The sequence below is a fragment of the Sarcophilus harrisii genome, chromosome 4, assembly GCF_902635505.1.
Source record: "Sarcophilus harrisii chromosome 4, mSarHar1.11, whole genome shotgun sequence".
Classification (NCBI taxonomy): domain Eukaryota; kingdom Metazoa; phylum Chordata; class Mammalia; order Dasyuromorphia; family Dasyuridae; genus Sarcophilus; species Sarcophilus harrisii.
In genome coordinates this window covers 305,091,047-305,108,995 of record NC_045429.1, presented here as the reverse complement: position 1 = coordinate 305,108,995, position 17,949 = coordinate 305,091,047, and the positions used below count along the sequence as shown (strand labels likewise).

General features: G+C 33.6%; 1 protein-coding gene across 1 annotated transcript in view; it reads right to left on the bottom strand.

The window, feature by feature from the left end:
* The window catches only part of RNF213 (ring finger protein 213), a 174,073-nt gene that overhangs the window by 47,858 nt on the left and 108,266 nt on the right, over positions 1–17,949 (bottom strand). Inside the window, 9 exon segments of the mRNA XM_031965590.1 lie at positions 1,952–2,097; positions 2,812–3,003; positions 5,673–5,811; positions 6,966–7,119; positions 8,267–8,412; positions 8,941–9,057; positions 16,643–16,761; positions 17,026–17,121; positions 17,444–17,580. Of these exon segments, the coding sequence (XP_031821450.1) occupies positions 1,952–2,097; positions 2,812–3,003; positions 5,673–5,811; positions 6,966–7,119; positions 8,267–8,412; positions 8,941–9,057; positions 16,643–16,761; positions 17,026–17,121; positions 17,444–17,580 (1,246 nt within the window).

Genomic DNA, 17,949 nt, shown 5'->3' with positions numbered 1-17,949 from the left:
TCCAAAGGGCAAAGAAGCTAGGACTGCAGTCAAGAATCAAGTACTCACCAAAACTAAGCATTATCTTTAAGGGAAAAGAGATGGAAATTCAATGTAAACAGGGGGTTTCAATAATTTTTTATGAAAAGACCAGATATGAACAGAAAATTTGATCTTCAAATACAGAACTCAAGAGAACCAAAAGAAAGAAAAAAAAATTATGATTTTTTACAGGTTAAAATGTTTATATCCATACATGGGACATTGGTATGTATAATTCTTGAGAACTGTATCTCTGTTGGGGCTATACGTAGAGGGAGTAGTTATAAGTTGACTTTAATGTGATGATATAAAAAAGAAACATTTAAAATAAGTGTAGACAATATAAAATATTTGAGAGTCTATCTGCCAAGACAAACTAGAATTTCATGAACACAATTATAAAATTCTTCATGCAAATAAAGTTAGATCTACACAACTGGAAGAATATCAACTGTTCATAGGTAGGTTGTTAATATAACAAAAATGACAATTCTACCTAAATTAATCTACTTATTCAGTGCCATATCAATCAAACTCCCAAGAAATTACTTTATAAAGCTAGAGAAAATAATAACAAAATCAATCTGGAAGAAGAAAAGGTCAAGAATTTCAAGGGAATTTAATGGGAAAAAAAAATGCAAAGGAAGGTGGCCTAGCTGTATCAGACCTAAAACAATATTATGAAACAGTGGTCATCAAAACCATTTAGTATTTGCTAAGAGATAGAATAGTAGGTCAATGGAATAGCTTAGGTTCACAAGACACAATAATTAATGACTCTAGTAATCTAATGTTTGATAAATCCAAAGACTCCAATTTTTGCGATAAGAACTCACTATTTGACAAAAACTACTTTGGAAATTGGAAAATAATATGGGAGAAACTAGACATTGACCAACACTTAATACCCTATACCAAAATAAGATTGAAAGGGTTCACAATTTAGACATAAAAGGTGATTCTATAAGCAAATTAAGAGAACAAAGGAATCTCCCTCTCAGATATGTGGAAAAGACAGAAATTTATGGCCAAAGAAGAATAAGAGAATATTATGAAATGCAAAATGGAAAATTTTGATTATATTAAATTGAAAAGATTTTGTACAATCAAAATCAGCAGCAGCCAAGATTAGAAAGGAAGCAAAAAACTAGGAAAATTTTTTACATCTAAGGGTTCTGATAAAAGCCTCATTTCTAAAATAGACTCAAATTTAAAAGAATAAAAGCCATTCTCTTATTGATAAATAGTCAAAGGATATGAACAGAAAGTTTTCAAATGAATAAATTAAAGCCATTTCTAGTTATAAAAAAAAATGCTCTAAAACACTGTTGATTAGAGAAATGCAAATTAAGACAACTCTAAGGTACGACTTCACATCTCTCAGATTGGCTAAGATGACAAGAAAGATAATGATAAATGTTGGGAGAAGATGTGGGAAAACACTAATACATTGTTGGTGGAGTTGTAAACTGATCCAACCATTATGGAGAGCAACTTGAAACTATGCCCAATGCCCAAAAAGCTATCAAACTGTGCATATCCTTTGATCCAGCATTGTCTTCACTGGATCTGTATTCCAAAAAGATCAAAAAAAAGGGAAAAGGACCCATATGTGCAAAAAATGTTTGTATGTGATGTATCATATCACATCCTACATGTTCTTACTTTTCTGCCTCCCCACAAAATTATACTCCTTATGCCTCTAAAATCAAACCACATTCTCCATTTGATGTGCCATAGTTTATCAAACCCAGCTTATAGAGTAGGTTCTGATTTTCTAAAAGATTTTGGGTGGAGATAAAAAGGTAAGAATCTTATTAGGTACAATACAGTGCTTAGTTCTAAAATAAATTTCATAATTTCGCTCTGACATAACTTCTCCTTAAAGAAAAAGTCTAACTTGTCTATGCCAAAGATTATTTGACCTCACCTTCAGTATTTGTGATATATTGAGCTTGCATCCAAAGCTCATCCAAATAGTCCTTGATTCTCCAAGAAAAAGGGAAGTCATTTGAAACATTTTCTGATAATTTCATATAGTTCTGTACCATGATGGGTGCCATCTCTGCCTTCAAACTATAACAAAGCAATTGAAGACACGGATTACAATCAGTAAAAAGTGCTATGTAAAGATGCAAGAAAAATTAATTTGATTCTTGTATCTTTCATCACTGTTCTAAATTCCTTTCTATGTCAGTCACTGAGGAAGGTGAGAAGAGAACAAAAGCAAACTACTTTTCCAAGTAAAGCACATAAAAACATCATCACTTGGTTTACAAATGTTTACAAATATTCTTCAAGTGTAAAATGGAGACAATAATAGTATTTTTCTTCGGGTGATAATGAGATTCAAATGAGGTAACACATGTGAAGTGTTCTATAAACCTTAAAAGAATTGTAAAAATATTAGTTATCATATAGTGCTCTAAATACTTCAAAGTGTTTTCTTTCCCACAAATCTGAGTTAGGTAATGAAATATTACCTTTATTTTAGAGATAAGCAAATAGACAGAGTTGAAGTGACCTGTTCTCAGATATATAATTAGTAAATAAATATTTTAGATTGGGTTTGAAATCACACTTAAGTGGAATACTCCACTAATGATCCGTTAGCTTAACCCATTTATTATACAAATAAGAAAATTGAGGCCCCTTAAGAGTCAGGCCATGGTAACTAACACAACACTAACTGAAGGTAAAACTAGGAATAAAACCTAAGTCTTCTATATCTCTAATTCATGGCTTTCTGCATTATACTACACAGTTACAACACTGCATTCCAGAACTTACCTAGTGTTATTGACCATAAGAGGTATATTCAGAAACTTAAGGTCTTGGAAAATAAACATCCACAGAGCCTTCACCCATGGTGAAGAGGTTGGGCAGACTAACAACTCAAGATTACAATCTCTATCAATAAAGGATACCACAGCTGCCAGTAGAGGTATCACTGCATTCTGGACCCGTTTCCACAATGTATGCCTATAGTAAAAAGAAAAAGATAAATGTGAAGGGGTTAGGGAAAGGAATGGCATAACTACCCCTCAGCAGTGCCATTAAAACTTTCTGTGGCCATTACTCAACCAGTTACTATAATATAAAAGAGAGAATGGAAATTCAAATGAGGATCAGCATTCTTCCACAGAGGAAAAGGGTTTCTTAAAGATGAGGAATGAAACTAGAATGTAATTCAGTTTAGTATCCAATAAGTCACAATTAGTTATGCCATAGGAAACAACAAAAGAGAAAGAGAAACTTGGGAAAACTTGGGAAAAAAAATAGACCAGAAAACCATTTTCTACAATAGTAACAATATTGTAAAGAGAAATAATTTTGAAAGAACTTAAGAACTTTGAACAATGCAATCACTAATCATGATTCTAGATAACTACATCTATATCCTAACAAAGAAATAAAAGACAAGATGCAGAGTGAGTCATACATTTTTAAATGCTGACAATGTGGGAATTTATTTTGCTTGACTATGCTCATATGTCATGAGAATTTTGTTTTTCCTTTCAATTGGGCATTTTTAAGAAAATAAATGCTTCTGACCTGAAATGTAAAATTTTAAAATTCAATTCACAATTAATTGCAAAATTAGTATTTCAAAAGAACAAATTCTTTATTTGGACAAATGACGGTTTCTAGGAGCATGTAACTATGATTTGTGAGTTCAAGCCTCCATGATGGTTTGTACTCATCTCATCCACTGAAATTACTTTGCATTTATTTTTATAGATATTTTTTATTTATTTATTTGTTTATAAGTTGTTTTATCCCAGCAAAACGTAAACTCCTGAAGGGCAGTGACTTTTGTCTTCATATCTCCAATGTCCAAGTCCAGTGCCTGATATCAATATTTAATAAGAGATTGTTGAAAAAATTTATGGAGGATTTGATCAAATTTATGGAAAAGGATATAATGGAAAAACAGAATATATTTTTGCATGAACCACTGGGTAACAATGATTACACACAATACATCTCAACATTCTAGTGGGAAAATGAAAATCTAATAAATCCACCCAGAGGTAATCCAATTTTAAAGACCAAATGATGTTAAAATAATGTTGTAACCACTTTACAAGGACAGAACACTTTATTCTTTAAAGTGCTTTTATAATTTGTTCTCTCACTTAATCTATATACCACTTTATGAATAAGTCCTTCCTATTGTACATATAAGGAAACTGAGGCATCAGTGAGGTTAAATAACTTGCTTCTAAGGTCTCTAAGCTAGTTAAATCACAGACCTGGGATATAAACTTACATTTCCTAATTTTTAATACCATTCTTAAATGTAGGCACTGGGAGGAAGGGAGGAGAGCTAAGAAGTTTCCTGTCAAAATAAAAAAATTAAACTAACAAGTCTCAAAGATCCCTTCCAAATCTAAATCCTATGACCCCAAGAATAATGAAAAATAATGGTGAACATGATTTGAAAAGGGTTCAATTAAGAGCATTTACTGAGGGCCTATGGCAAATTTGTATTAATAATCAGTATTTATGCTCATCTGGATATTCATTAGCTTCCTTAAAACATTGCATCCAATACTCCACATGCAGTCTTGATTGAGAATAAGTAGAGAGGAACTATAACCTTTTCTTGTTATAAATAGTATGCCTATTTTAGTGAAGTAGAGACTTCCTAGTCAAGATAAATTCAGAAGGTAAATTTATTCATAATGAATTAAAATGGGAGGCAAAAAATGGGACACTGTTTAACCTTTTGAGACTGACAGAAGGAAAAACCACATCTTCCTCATAACATATCTTTTAATACTGTCAAAAACAAAGATGAGCTACTATAAATTAAATGGCAACATCATCTATATGTATGCCTACTGAGACTAAGCATCAGCAGAAAAACAAAAACTTATCAAAGAAATAACATTTATAAATCTATGATTTATTTTTTAATTACTTTAAATAATTTTTCTTCTATTGATCATCTAAATGGTGATTAATGAGGAGAGGACTAAATTCTACAATAGTATAGAGAAAAAGACACATGGTTTGGGTCTGGGATTCAACTCTTACTTCATAAAAGAGGCCTAGGAAAATCATTTTATTTCTATTCAGATTATTTTCTTGAGATACAAATGGAGGTAATAGACGCTCTAAAGGAAAGAATGGCATAAGATATTCTGACTGCAAAATAAGTTTGAAAGCTTTGAGTTTCTGACCTTTGTGCTTTTAAAGATGTTTTTTAAAGATCAAACACTCATAATTAAACAGTTGCAGAGGTGTTGGACGTAACCATCTAGATGTGCCTCTCTACAGAAAAAAGATTGATGATGATGATGATGACAATAATGATATCTAATAAACAGCTAGTAACTGTGTGACGCTGCATATGAATTCAGGTATCCCTGACTCTAGTTTTGGCACTCCATTCACAGTACCACCAGCTGCCTAAATAAAGAACAGCTTATGTGGTTTAGTTGAAAGAATACTGAAGGTGGAGCAATCTCAACTTTGCTAACTGTTGCCCATGTGAAATCAGGCAAATCACTTTATCTCCTTGGGCCTCAGACCCTCGTTTGTGGATAAGTTTGGTGGGAATAGATGATCTTCAAGGTCCCTTATAGCTCTATATCCTTTGATTTGTTGCATTTTCTTGCAAAGCCCCTTTATAGCCCTCATACCTGAATGTTCCTGCCTCCTGGAGGGCATTTTGATTGGAAGCTTCTCTTACCACCCATTGTTTCATATTGTAGAAATAGTTTTCTTCTTGTTTCTTCAAAAGAGAGAACAAACGAGTCTTGAAAACCTGTAAAAAAGCACCTGCAAGTAGAAAAAACATTAGAACCTAAAAATAGGTTCTATTAAGTTTGGGCCATAAGGATTGATTATAAGATCTAGCTTCTAAAGAGTTCTTGTTTAGATAATATAAGTATCTATTTATCTTACTTGTTTTTCCTTTCAATTGAGCATTTTTGAAAAATAAATGCTTCTGAATTGAAATGTAAAATTTTAAAATTCAATTCACAGTAAACATCAGTAAATAAAGTGCTTAAAAAAATGTTACATTTTAGTGTCAAAAATTTATTATTCATTCAACAAATAATTTGAGTGCCTAGCACTTGGTTCAGTCAAAGTTACAAGTGATTTCTGATAGCTTCCCTACTGTATTTATTGAGATTTTTCACTCCTTAAAAAGACTAAGAGTAGAGAACCAATTTAGTTAACTCATTACTACAATGTGGTAGAATAGTAGATAGAACACTCATGTGGATTCAGGAAGACCTGAGTTCAAATCCAACCCCGCACATCCCACTTAACTTCTGTTGGCCTCAATTTCCTCATTTGTAAAATGAGAATGATAATAGCACATATCTCCCAGGGTTTTAGTGAGGCTCAAATGAGATGATATTTGTGAAGCATTTTGCAAACCATCAAAAAATACACACACATATTTTGGAGACAGCATAAAGTAGATAGAGTGCTGTTTCTGTAGTCAGAAAGATCTAATGGCCTACGACACTTCTAGTTATGTAACTCTGGGCAAGTTATCTGATCTCTGTCTTCGGTTTCCTAAGCTTTAAAATGCAGATAACAATAGAACCTACCTCCCTGAGTTGTTTGCCACCCCCGTAAACTTTTCTAGGAATTTAGCCCACCCTATGGCAGCAAGTTAATTTTGCCTACCTTACGTTACAGCTATATATATTATATATAACCCCCTTGTTATAGCTAATTCATTAGGAACTTGCCCTTCTCTATGGCATCTTTCCTCTTAATAGCTAAAAGAAATCCCTTACGAAAATTAGCATGCCATTACAACCTAATAAAATCTTTGCCTCTTGATTTGGAGATCTAAACCTAGAAAATTCTTTTGAAACATCTCACCCCACAATCTCAGACCCCAATATATTTTGGGAAGTTCAGTATTTCAGTATTTCAGTATTTCAGTATTCTCACACTCAATCCCCACATACCTTTCATATCATCATTTTCAGTTAACAGGCTGAGAAGAATTTCTACTCTCCTTGTAGCACGCTTAAAAGCATCATTCTGGTCTTTTAACATTCCCATAGCACTCTGTACACAACTTCTGAGAAGACTGGTAGTATCCAGGGCCTGGGTGTGTTCCTATATTCAAAGAAACAAGACAAGTCAAGTCATTTTCATGGAAAAGATAGCTACTTCCTTCCTACCTTTCAAGTCTTCTCATACCCTTCCATATAATCTAATTTATGATCCAATTACACCACAACCAGTCTTCCTCAAACACAATACTTCATTTCCTATCTCCTGATACTCTTTCTCAATTCTGCCACTTAAATGCTCTGGCTTTGTCAAGTCTCAAGCCAAATCCCACCATCAGTAGGAGGTCTTTCATATTCTATACAGTTATTACTAGTGTCTCTATCTATTAGTAGAATATCTACTCTATATCTTCTATGTTCCTCATTTTGAATTATTGGTTCTCAAATTTTTTGGTCTCAGGATCCCTCTTCACACTCTTAAAATTATTGAGGACCCCAAAAAGCTTGTTAATGTGAATTATTCCCAATGAAATATATTAGAAATTAAAATTTTCAGTATCATGAGAATAGTTTTATCCTAAGGTAATTGCCTGACCAAGCTTTGAAAACCACTTACTTATATGTTTTCTCTTCCATTAGAAATGTGAGTTCCTAGAGGGCAAGGAATTTTTGCCTTCACTTAATCTCTAGTGCTTAATAAATATTGTTGATCATTGTTACAAGAGTGCTTTCACTTCAGGATCCTAGGGCTTTTTTTTTTTTTTTTTGCTGAGGCAATTGGGGTTAAGCTCAGGATCACACATCTAGGAAGTGTTAAGTGTCTGAGGACAGATTTAAACTCGGGTCCTCCTGACTTCAAGGTTGGTGCTGTATCTACTGTGGCACCTAACTGCCCTCCCCCCAGGGATTCTAAATGCCATTCTTAACATTAAAAAATAATGTTACTGATCATTGGATAGGAAACATATCACAAGATATTATTATAATAATGATGACTTTATTTTTGCTGGATGCAACCATATTATCCTCAGTTTCCATTATCACTGGCATATACAAGAGAACAGAACCCAATACTTTGGGCCCATCTGCATCATACTTTAAAACAACTATATGGAAGAGCCACAACAAAGGATAGTATATAATATTATGTTAACAAATTCCAATTCAGGAGGAAAATGTAAATTCTAATGAGATGTAGCTAAAAGTGGGTATAAGCAGAACAAAAGAAGACCAAGTGATCCTGAACTTACTTTAGTTTTACTTATTTCTGAGCTTTCTCTTTCCATCTCAGGGTTTTCTGTCTCCATTTCACCAGAGGATGTATCAGTTTCCATTTCAACATCCTCATCATTTGCTTCTGCCCCAGGCTCCACCTCCATTGCTATGGGTGATGTGGCTACAAGGAAAGAAGGAAACAACTCATGTTCTAGCAACAGGAACAGGACAAGTAATTCTTTTCTCTGAAAGCAAAGACCCTCAAGCCCTGGTAGAGAAGTGACTTCAATGGAATCTCCAAATTGTGTTGACTCTGTTAATGACAAAACTGGTCAGGTAGGGGTTCATCATTCAATCTAATATACTAGTGACATTCCTTCTTACTCACAAATTGATAACAATCATGGAGAATATGCTAAAACTTTTTTCATGTTATAATTCAAATTAGCTAACAACCACATTGTGTCAATCCCTTAAATGTGAATGAATGTGAATTCTTTAACAGGCTCTGCTGTTTTCCAAAGCAAAGTAGATATCAAATGAAATAGAACTTGACATATTCTTGCTAATGCAAGTTTCCCAATAATCAATTTCAGGGGCATCCTATCTGTCACCAATATTTCCCCAGGTCTGAGCTACATCCTGATATCCCCTCTTGTATATCAATACATTCCCAAACTTCTTCTTGAGATATTAGCAAGTGACTTACACTCTATATCCTCTGGCTTGAACAGTTGGCTGATTGAAACATTTTGTAAAATGGTCACATCAGAAACCATAATGGTGGGTCTTCGTAAGTCATCAATATGCACAGAGTGCCAAAGGCCTAAGGAGGAGAACATAAGCAGACAGTATCATTGTGTTTCTCTTTTTTAATCTCTAGCCCTACTCAGATACCTAAGATGAACAGCAAATTAGAATAGTAACTGCTTGATGATTTTCAATCTGCAATAACTAAAAGTATTATCCTACTATGAGAGCAGGATAGTATGGTGAAATAGACAGAAAAGTAGCCCTAAAGTCAAGGATATCTAGTTCATGTCCTGACTGATAATTGCTGGCTATGTGACATTAGTGAGTTTCTTAATTTCTTGGGATTCCAGGCAACTCTTTAACACTGAAGTTTTTAATCAGGAGTCCATGAACTTAAGGGTTTAAAAAATATTTTGGTAACTGCATTTAAATAATTTTCCTTTGTAACCCTATGTATTTTATTCGATACATTTAGAAACATTATTCTGAGGAGTATACAATCTTCACCAATCTGCCCAAGGTTTCCATAATGCAAAAATGATTGTCCTGCTCTCAGACTATATAGGCTGCAGAACAGTAACTGGTATTGAAGGTTTCTTCATCTATAGGTACCAGAAATTCCACAACCTGGAACTACAGAAATCTGAAACCATCTCCCTTCATCTCCCCAAAGGACATTATTAAGTACTTCATTAAGTAAATTTCCAAGTCAAAGATCCCTATAGTTACTGGCACAACCACATTACTTGTTTTAGAATAGTAAAATTTATTAAATGAAAACAAATGAATATTAAAATGTCACCAGTTTAGTTATTCTGGAAAGCAATTTGAAACTATGCCCGAAAAGCTTTTTTGTGCATACTTTTTAAACTAGCAATACTGGTAACTAAGAATGTATCACAAAGGATCAAAGAAAAAGGACCCATATGTACAAAAATGTTTCTAGCAGCTCTTTTTGTACTGGCAAAGAATCCTACTCTCAGAGCATTCTGGAGCACATCCTCTCCTTCATTAGGAATATACCTTTATGGCCTGGAGAGACTTACACGAACTGATGCTGAGTGAAATGAGCAGGACCAGGAGATCATTATATACTTCAACAACAATACTATATGATGACCAGTTCTGATGGACCAGGCCATCCTCAGCAACGAGATCAACCAAATCATTTCTAATGGAGCAGTAATGAACTGAACTAGCTATGCCCAGAAAAAGAACTCCGGGAGATGACTAAAAACCATTACATTGAATTCCCAATCCCTATATTTATGCACACCTGCATTTTTGATTTCCTTCACAAGCTAATTGTACAATATTTCAGAGTCTGATTCTTTTTCTACAGCAAAATAACATTTTGGTCAGGTATACTTATTGTGTATCTAATTTATATTTTAATATATTTAACATCTACTGGTCATCCTGCCATCTAGGGAAGGGGTGGGGGGTAAGAGGTGAAAAATTGGAACAAGAGGTATGGCAATTGTTAATGCTGTAAAGTTACCCATGTATATATCCTGTAAATAAAAGGCTATTAAATAAAAAAAAAAAGAAAAAAAAAAAAAAAACATTCATATACCATAAAAAAAAAAAAAAAGGAATATACCTTTATGCTAAAGCACTCCTTTCCTACTGTCTCTGTGCTTCCCAAAAGCAGCCCTTTCCTCACATGAATTATATCCTATGTCTTATGTATTTGCCTGAGTTATACATCAGGTCCCCTTTTCCTCTTTTTACCTTTCCTCTCTTCCTCACTAACTACATCTAAATCTCTTAATTGAATTGACTCTCACAATTTTACACATTATTCCCAGTATCTGAACTAATATAAGGGATTCTTCCTAGCACACTACCATGCCATTTATTATCTGGCCCTTAGACATAAACTGGATACTGACAAGGACTTAATCTACTGACAGTTCTATCTACACTAGGAGAATGAGTTGTGAGTCCAGCTGTAGAAAGCTACATACTCCAACAAGAAACTCCTTTATGTAAAGGACTGTCACAAAACATACCACCAAAAGAGAACTGATGGACTCAGAATGCAGAGTAAAGTATTTATTATCTTCTCTCTCTTTTTTTTCCCTCTCCCTTAAATATATATGGGAAAATTTGTTTTGCATGACTTAATATTGATAAGGGGATTTGTATTTTGTTTCTCAATAGGTGGAGAGGAGAGTGGGAAGAGAAACCAGAACTGAAAATAACACTAAAATTGAAAAATAATTTTTTAAAGTTAAAAAAATAAACTAAATATCAATGTGATATCATAGCATAGTGGCTAGTAAGGCAGCTGCATAATTAGCAGAAACATGATTCTTCCTTATACAAGTACTAATCAGAATAACCTAAAACTCGGGATACTAAAAGAACTGGCAGTGATCTTTGCGCTTTTTTTTTTTTTTTTGGTACCAGAAATTCAGATTTATTGTTATCCTTATCTAGTTAAAATGCTTTCAAAGATAATTATTAGACTAAAATAGTGTTTTGCTGTGATCAGAGATTCTGATTGCAACAGACAAGATAAGATGCACATTTCTTCAACATGGAGCTGCTAAGTGACAGTGATTTTGGGTGTCAGTGACTGGTCTTAAGTAACTATAGGTTAAGAAAGCATATCATTTTCCATTTAGCTTTCCATGTTAAGTGCCAGATCATTATAAAAAAAATTTTTTTGACTAGAGGTTCCAGCATTTTCTTCCAATTAATGGTGAGAACTGGCTAGAGACTTAACATTTGAAGACAACTTTTGCTATAATGTTTCATGTAAGTAGATTTGTTATTGACCTATACTTTTATCAAACACATTACCTGTTAAATATTAAGTGCTTAATAAATGTTTTGTCATTCATTCATTTATAATTATAATTACACTTTCTTAAATTTTTACATTTTTCCATGTAGAAGAATTTATAACTGCTATGCCTACGTTGTTCCCCAATATCATCTTTTTTCTCTTTCTAGGTTTTGTTTTATAAGATTTGAAATGTCCTTAGTATAAAACAGCTATTTTGCCAACCATGTAAATTGAGCTTTAATGTAGACCAAAAATGCTCCAATTTCTAAAGCTTTCTTTGGTAAAATCTCTAACACAGTCATATTAAGCTGAAAAATAGAAACTAATTGATTTTATACAATAACTGATCTTTTCTCTTCTTCACTATGTACATAAAAGTGAGTTGAAAAGTCTGAATGATGTGATGACCTACATTAGGTAGCCTTACCACCCAATAGACTGGCTTACTTAAATCTGGAACATAATGCTACTATGTCCATAACCAACTATATGCCCCTTCTTCTACTCAGATACTTTGTCCACAGACCTCCACCAGGAAGCCCACTGGCACTGTTAATCAAAGTATTCTGTGATGGATGTTAACATTCTTCAATTATATTTTCATATGATTTCAGGTAAAATTCTTAAGTTAATCCAGAAACAGATCAAGAAATTGTGCCCTTAGTATAACACAAGGTTTGATGTATCGTTTTTTCTTCCAGCAAAGAACACATCTATCAGTGATTTCAAAATACCACAGAAGAGATTATAATAGTACTTTAGACCTGGAGTGGGGCAAATGTTCTAATTTACCAAAAAACAGAAGGTAGAGGCCATAAATCATTAGGCAATGATTTTTAGTTCTGGAAACAAAGGGATGGTAAATTTTAAAAGGATAGTTAATGAACAACCAAAAAAGGAAATGGTGATCACAAAGACCCAGCACATTTTTACTTATGACAGATCATGTCATATTAAACATTTCTTTTTCTGATAAGCTCAGTCTGGGGGGAAAAAAAGCATTTGACAAAGACTACTAGTTCTTGTAGAGAAGATTGGAGTAATCTCCAATATGGAGAAATATGGAGTAAATGTCAATAGAGCTAAGTAGATTAAGAAATTGTCAAATGGCTAGACCTAAATAGTAGTCACTGGTGGTTTCATATTAGCTTTGAAAATGGTCTTCAGTAGGGAAGCAATAAAATGGGAAAATATTTTTACAGTCAAAGGTTCTGATAAAGGCCTCATTTCCAAAATATATAGAGAATTAACTCTAATTTATAAAAAATCAAGCCATTCTCCAATTGAAAAATGGTCAAAGGATATGAACAGAAAATTCTCAGATGAAGAAATTGAAACTATTTCTAGTCATATGAAAAGATGCTCCAAGTCATTATTAATCAGAGAAATGCAAATTAAGACAACTCTAAGATACCACTATACACCTGTCAGATTGGCTAAGATAACAGGAAAAAATAATGATGATTGTTGGAGGGGATGTGGGAAAACTGGGACATTGATGCATTGTTGGTGGAGTTGTGAACGAATCCAACCATTTTGGAGAGTAGTTTGGAACTATGCTCAAAAAGTTATCAAACTGTGCATACCCTTTGATCCAGCAGTGTTACTATTGGGCTTATATCCCAAAGAGATTCTAAAGAAGGGAAAGGGACCTGTATGTGCACGAATGTTTGTGGCAGCCCTTTTTGTAGTGGCTAGAAACTGGAAACTGAATGGATGTCCATCAGTTGGAGAATGGCTGAATAAATTGTGGTATATGAATATTATGGAATATTACTGTTCTGTAAGAAATGACCAACAGGATGATTTCAGAAAGGCCTGGAGAGACTTACACGAACTGATGCTGAGTGAAATGAGCAGGACCAGGAGATCATTATATACTTCAACAACAATACTATATGATGACCAGTTCTGATGGACCAGGCCATCCTCAGCAACGAGATCAACCAAATCATTTCTAATGGAGCAGTAATGAACTGAACTAGCTATGCCCAGAAAAAGAACTCTGGGAGATGACTAAAAACCATTACATTGAATTCCCAATCCCTATATTTATGCACACCTGCATTTTTGATTTCCTTCACAAGCTAATTGTACAATATTTCAGAGTCTGATTCTTTTTGTACAGCAAAATAACGTTTTGGTCATGTATACTTATTGTGTATCTAATTTATATTTTAATGTATTTAACATCTACTGGTCATCCTGCCATCTAGGGGAGGGGGTGGGGGGGTAAGAGGTGAAAAATTGGAACAAGAGGTTTGGCAATTGTTAATGCTGTAAAGTTACCCATGCATATAACCTGTAAATAAAAGGCTATTAAATTAAAAAAAAAAATGGTCTTCAGTGCTATAGATAAAGAAGTTCATCTGAAAAAATATGGGACTGATTAGCCAGGAAAAAGTATACTTAAGGAGAGTATGATACTTGTCTGATAATTTAAAGAACTGTCACATGAAAAAGGGACTAGACTTGTGTTGTTCAACCTCAGAAGGCACAGCCAGGAGTAACAGGGAGAAGCTGAAGAGAAGCAGATCAAAGTTTAAAAAAAAGAAACACTTCCTAACAATTGGAGTTGACCAAAAGTAGAACAGTCTATTTCAGGATATAGCAAGTTGTCCCATAAGACTTTTTTCAAGAAAAGGTTGCATAAAAATTTGTTTGGTACACTAAATAGCTGATTTCTGATCAGGAATAAGATTGGATTAAATGGCATCTGAAGTCTTTTCCAATTCTGGGATTGTTTCTTCTTAATAACCCTGCTAGAGATTAGGAAAATAAGTGATACAGTATAGGGCCTGGAGTCAAGAAGATTCCTCTTCCTGAATTCAAATCTGGCTTCAGACATTTACAAGCTGTGAAACCCTGAGCAAGTCACTTAATCCTGTTTTCCTCAGTTTCTTTATCTATAAAGTAAGTGGGAGAAGTAAATGACAAACCATTTTTTTTTTTGCCAAGAAAACCCAAAAGGAGTCATAAAGAGTTGGACATAACTGAACAAAAATATATGCATGCAACATTTGACATGCTATGTTCCTAGATGCCCTCTCATCTGATTTTTATGACACTGCTCTATTGTCCTACTATGTGAAAAATCCTCCTTTCTTGGTCTCTCTTGCTAAATCATCCTTCATAGCCCACCTCCTATCTGTGTGTATACCCCCAAAGCTCTGGCCTGGATTGTTTTCTATTCTCTCTTGCTCTATTTTATGTCTTGATGATCTAATTACATAAATTTAAATATCACATTTATGGAGATGACTCATAGATCTATAGGCCTAAACATTTCTGAGCCCCAGGTAAGCATCATTAATTGCCTATTAAATTATTTTAAATTATAGGTATCTCAAATCCAATATGTCCTAAATAGAACTCATGATTCTACCAAAATTGCCTCATTTCCTTTCTTTAGTACAAGCATTTTATTTCCTGAGGGGGAGAAATCCTCCTCAAAAGAGAATATTATTAGTAATTTTAATATATAAGTTTTAAATTGACCCAATTATATCAATTTGCCTCACTTTTGTAGGAATGAATTCTTATATGAATGATACTTTGAAATATGAGAAATTACATAAAGCACTCAAAACATAAATGTGTAGTCAAAACTTAGTCAAACTAGTATCTCTTAAGAATAAAGTCGCTGCTGATCTTATTTCAAGATCATGATGATGTTTTTCAGGCATTCAGGTTCACAATCTTATTGTCATTCCCAATTCCTCACTCTTTTTCACCCTACAATCAGTTGTAAATATCACTTCCAGTCCTACTGTATCATTTCTCACATCTGTCTTCTTGCCACTAATATAGTCAGCATCCTAGTCCAGATCCTCTTCACTTTTGTCCCTGGGTTTTAAAATAGCATTCTAACTAGTTTCTAACTCCTAACTAGTTTACAACAACAATGAAAACACAACAACAATAGCACCAATATTTATCTAGCATCATTTAAAAATTTATTTGCCAGATAACATGCCAAGTGTTTTACAATTGTTATTGCATTTGATCCTCACAACATCCTTGGGAAGTAGGTGCTATTATAATCTCCGTTTTACAGGAAACTGAAGCAAACAGCATTAAAATGACTTGCCTGGATCACATAACTATATCTAACCCTAAATTTGAATTCAGATGTCCCTGATTCCAGACTCAATACACTATCCACAAATCTTTCCAATCCTCAAAACAGCTGCTATTGTGATTTTCCTCAAGTGTAATTTTGACTGTCACCCCTTATTCAACTTTCAGTGGTTCCATGTCATCTCTAAGATAAAATATCTATTTCCCAATCTTCACAGCTTACCTTTCCAGTCTTATACTTTATATAATTTGACAACCATAAAAATGGGAGCCCATTCCTAACCTCTTTGCGCTAGCTGACACACATACCTAGGACAAACTCCTTTATTCCTTTCACCTTTAAGAATCCCTTACTTCCCTCTAGGCTCAGTCTTTCCTAGATCCTCCAAAATACCTTATCATTTTGTATAACCTATTAGGTATATAAGCTTTTCTCTCTAAGAGAATGTAATCTCCTTAAGGGAAAGGGCTGTTTTACTTTTTTTTTTTTTTTTTTTTTTTTTTTTGGTATTTCAAATCACACAGCACTTGGCACAGAGAAGAATGTCTGTTGATTGATTCTTTGATTCTAAACCCAAAGTGATCACCTCTTCTCTCTCCAGCAAATTCCAAACTGCAAGCAAACTTAATTTTCTTTAGCAAAGTAAAATTTTTATAATATGTGAGAAAAAAAAAATCAGAATCCAAATAGAAATGTTCAACAAGGAGAAAAGATGTATGTAGAAACTACTTACAAATTATGTGAAAGAATATTATTTTTAAGTACTGTCTCTAGCCTTACCTCCATGGAATCCTACATAAGAAGCTCCACTTTCCATTCGAGATAGTTTTGTGATAAAATAGACAAAGATGTGGCCTTTGTCTAACAGCAAATTGTTGATTTCATTTACAGCAGAATATCTATCAATGAAAAAAAATACAAAAATGGACTTCAAGGAATTCAATTCATAGATTCACCATCTATCCCTGGTACACTGGTTAGCAATTTTATTCCAAGTTACCATCTTTCCTCTCTCAAACAAAATCCTAAATTTCAAGCTCCTCATCATCTTCAGAAAATTAATGAAATGTTATTAGTTAAAAAAAAAAAAAAAAAAGATGTTATTGATCTAATGAGCTTAACCCTTTTAACTGGCTCCCATATTCCCAAACATGTAAACATACTTTGCTGAGGCAATAAGTTGAGCACTCTTAGGATCATCTTCAAAATCTGTCTGAATAATCAGGATTTTATTTCCAGCTGTAATATCCAAGCTGTTCCTAGAAAAGAAGAAAATTTTCTAAAATTTCAGCCCTGGAAAAGGAATCACCTGCAGCACAACTAAAGCAATGGACTTTGGAGCAGAAAAATGAGAGCAGTAAAATTCTAGGGATATTCCCTGATACCACAAAGTAACTATCTTCGAGAAGCATTTTTATGATTGCTACTAACTTCTAGGTGGTAATAGCAATGGAAAGAATGTTATAGTATCACTATTTTCCTAATTAATGTTTCCTATGTTCCAGCATATCTGGGGACACTTCCAGAAATCATTCTAGTCAAGCATTAAGTTGCAATGACAATAAACAGTGGGATACTCACCGGATCTCTTTGAGGAATGAATATTCTGTATCAAATTGCTGTAGCCAGAGTATTCTAGGTTTTTGAGCTAGACCCTGTAATTCAGTCTCTAATGTTTCAGAATCATGACTAGTCAGTAGTCTAGAGAAAGTAGTGATCTGAAAAAATAGAGGAAATAGGTTTGTTTGTTTTTTACAAATAGTATTTATTTATGCATATATATTTATATACATGCATTTATACATAAAATAAAAATAACTGCTTTTAAATTTTGAGAACAAGAAAATATGCATAAATTTCATATAATTTAATTAAGCCTTTACCAAGAACCTAAGAATAAATTTGTATTTTTTTAAACTACAAATAGAAGATACTCAGGATCTTAGTATACAGTAGATATTCAAAAAAGAAGACTCTATGCAATACATATCCCAAGAATATGGATCACAGCATGACTGATTTAAGTGCTAAAAGAGACATTAAAGTCCATCTAGTCCAGTCCTTTCATTTTATAAATGAGGAGATGA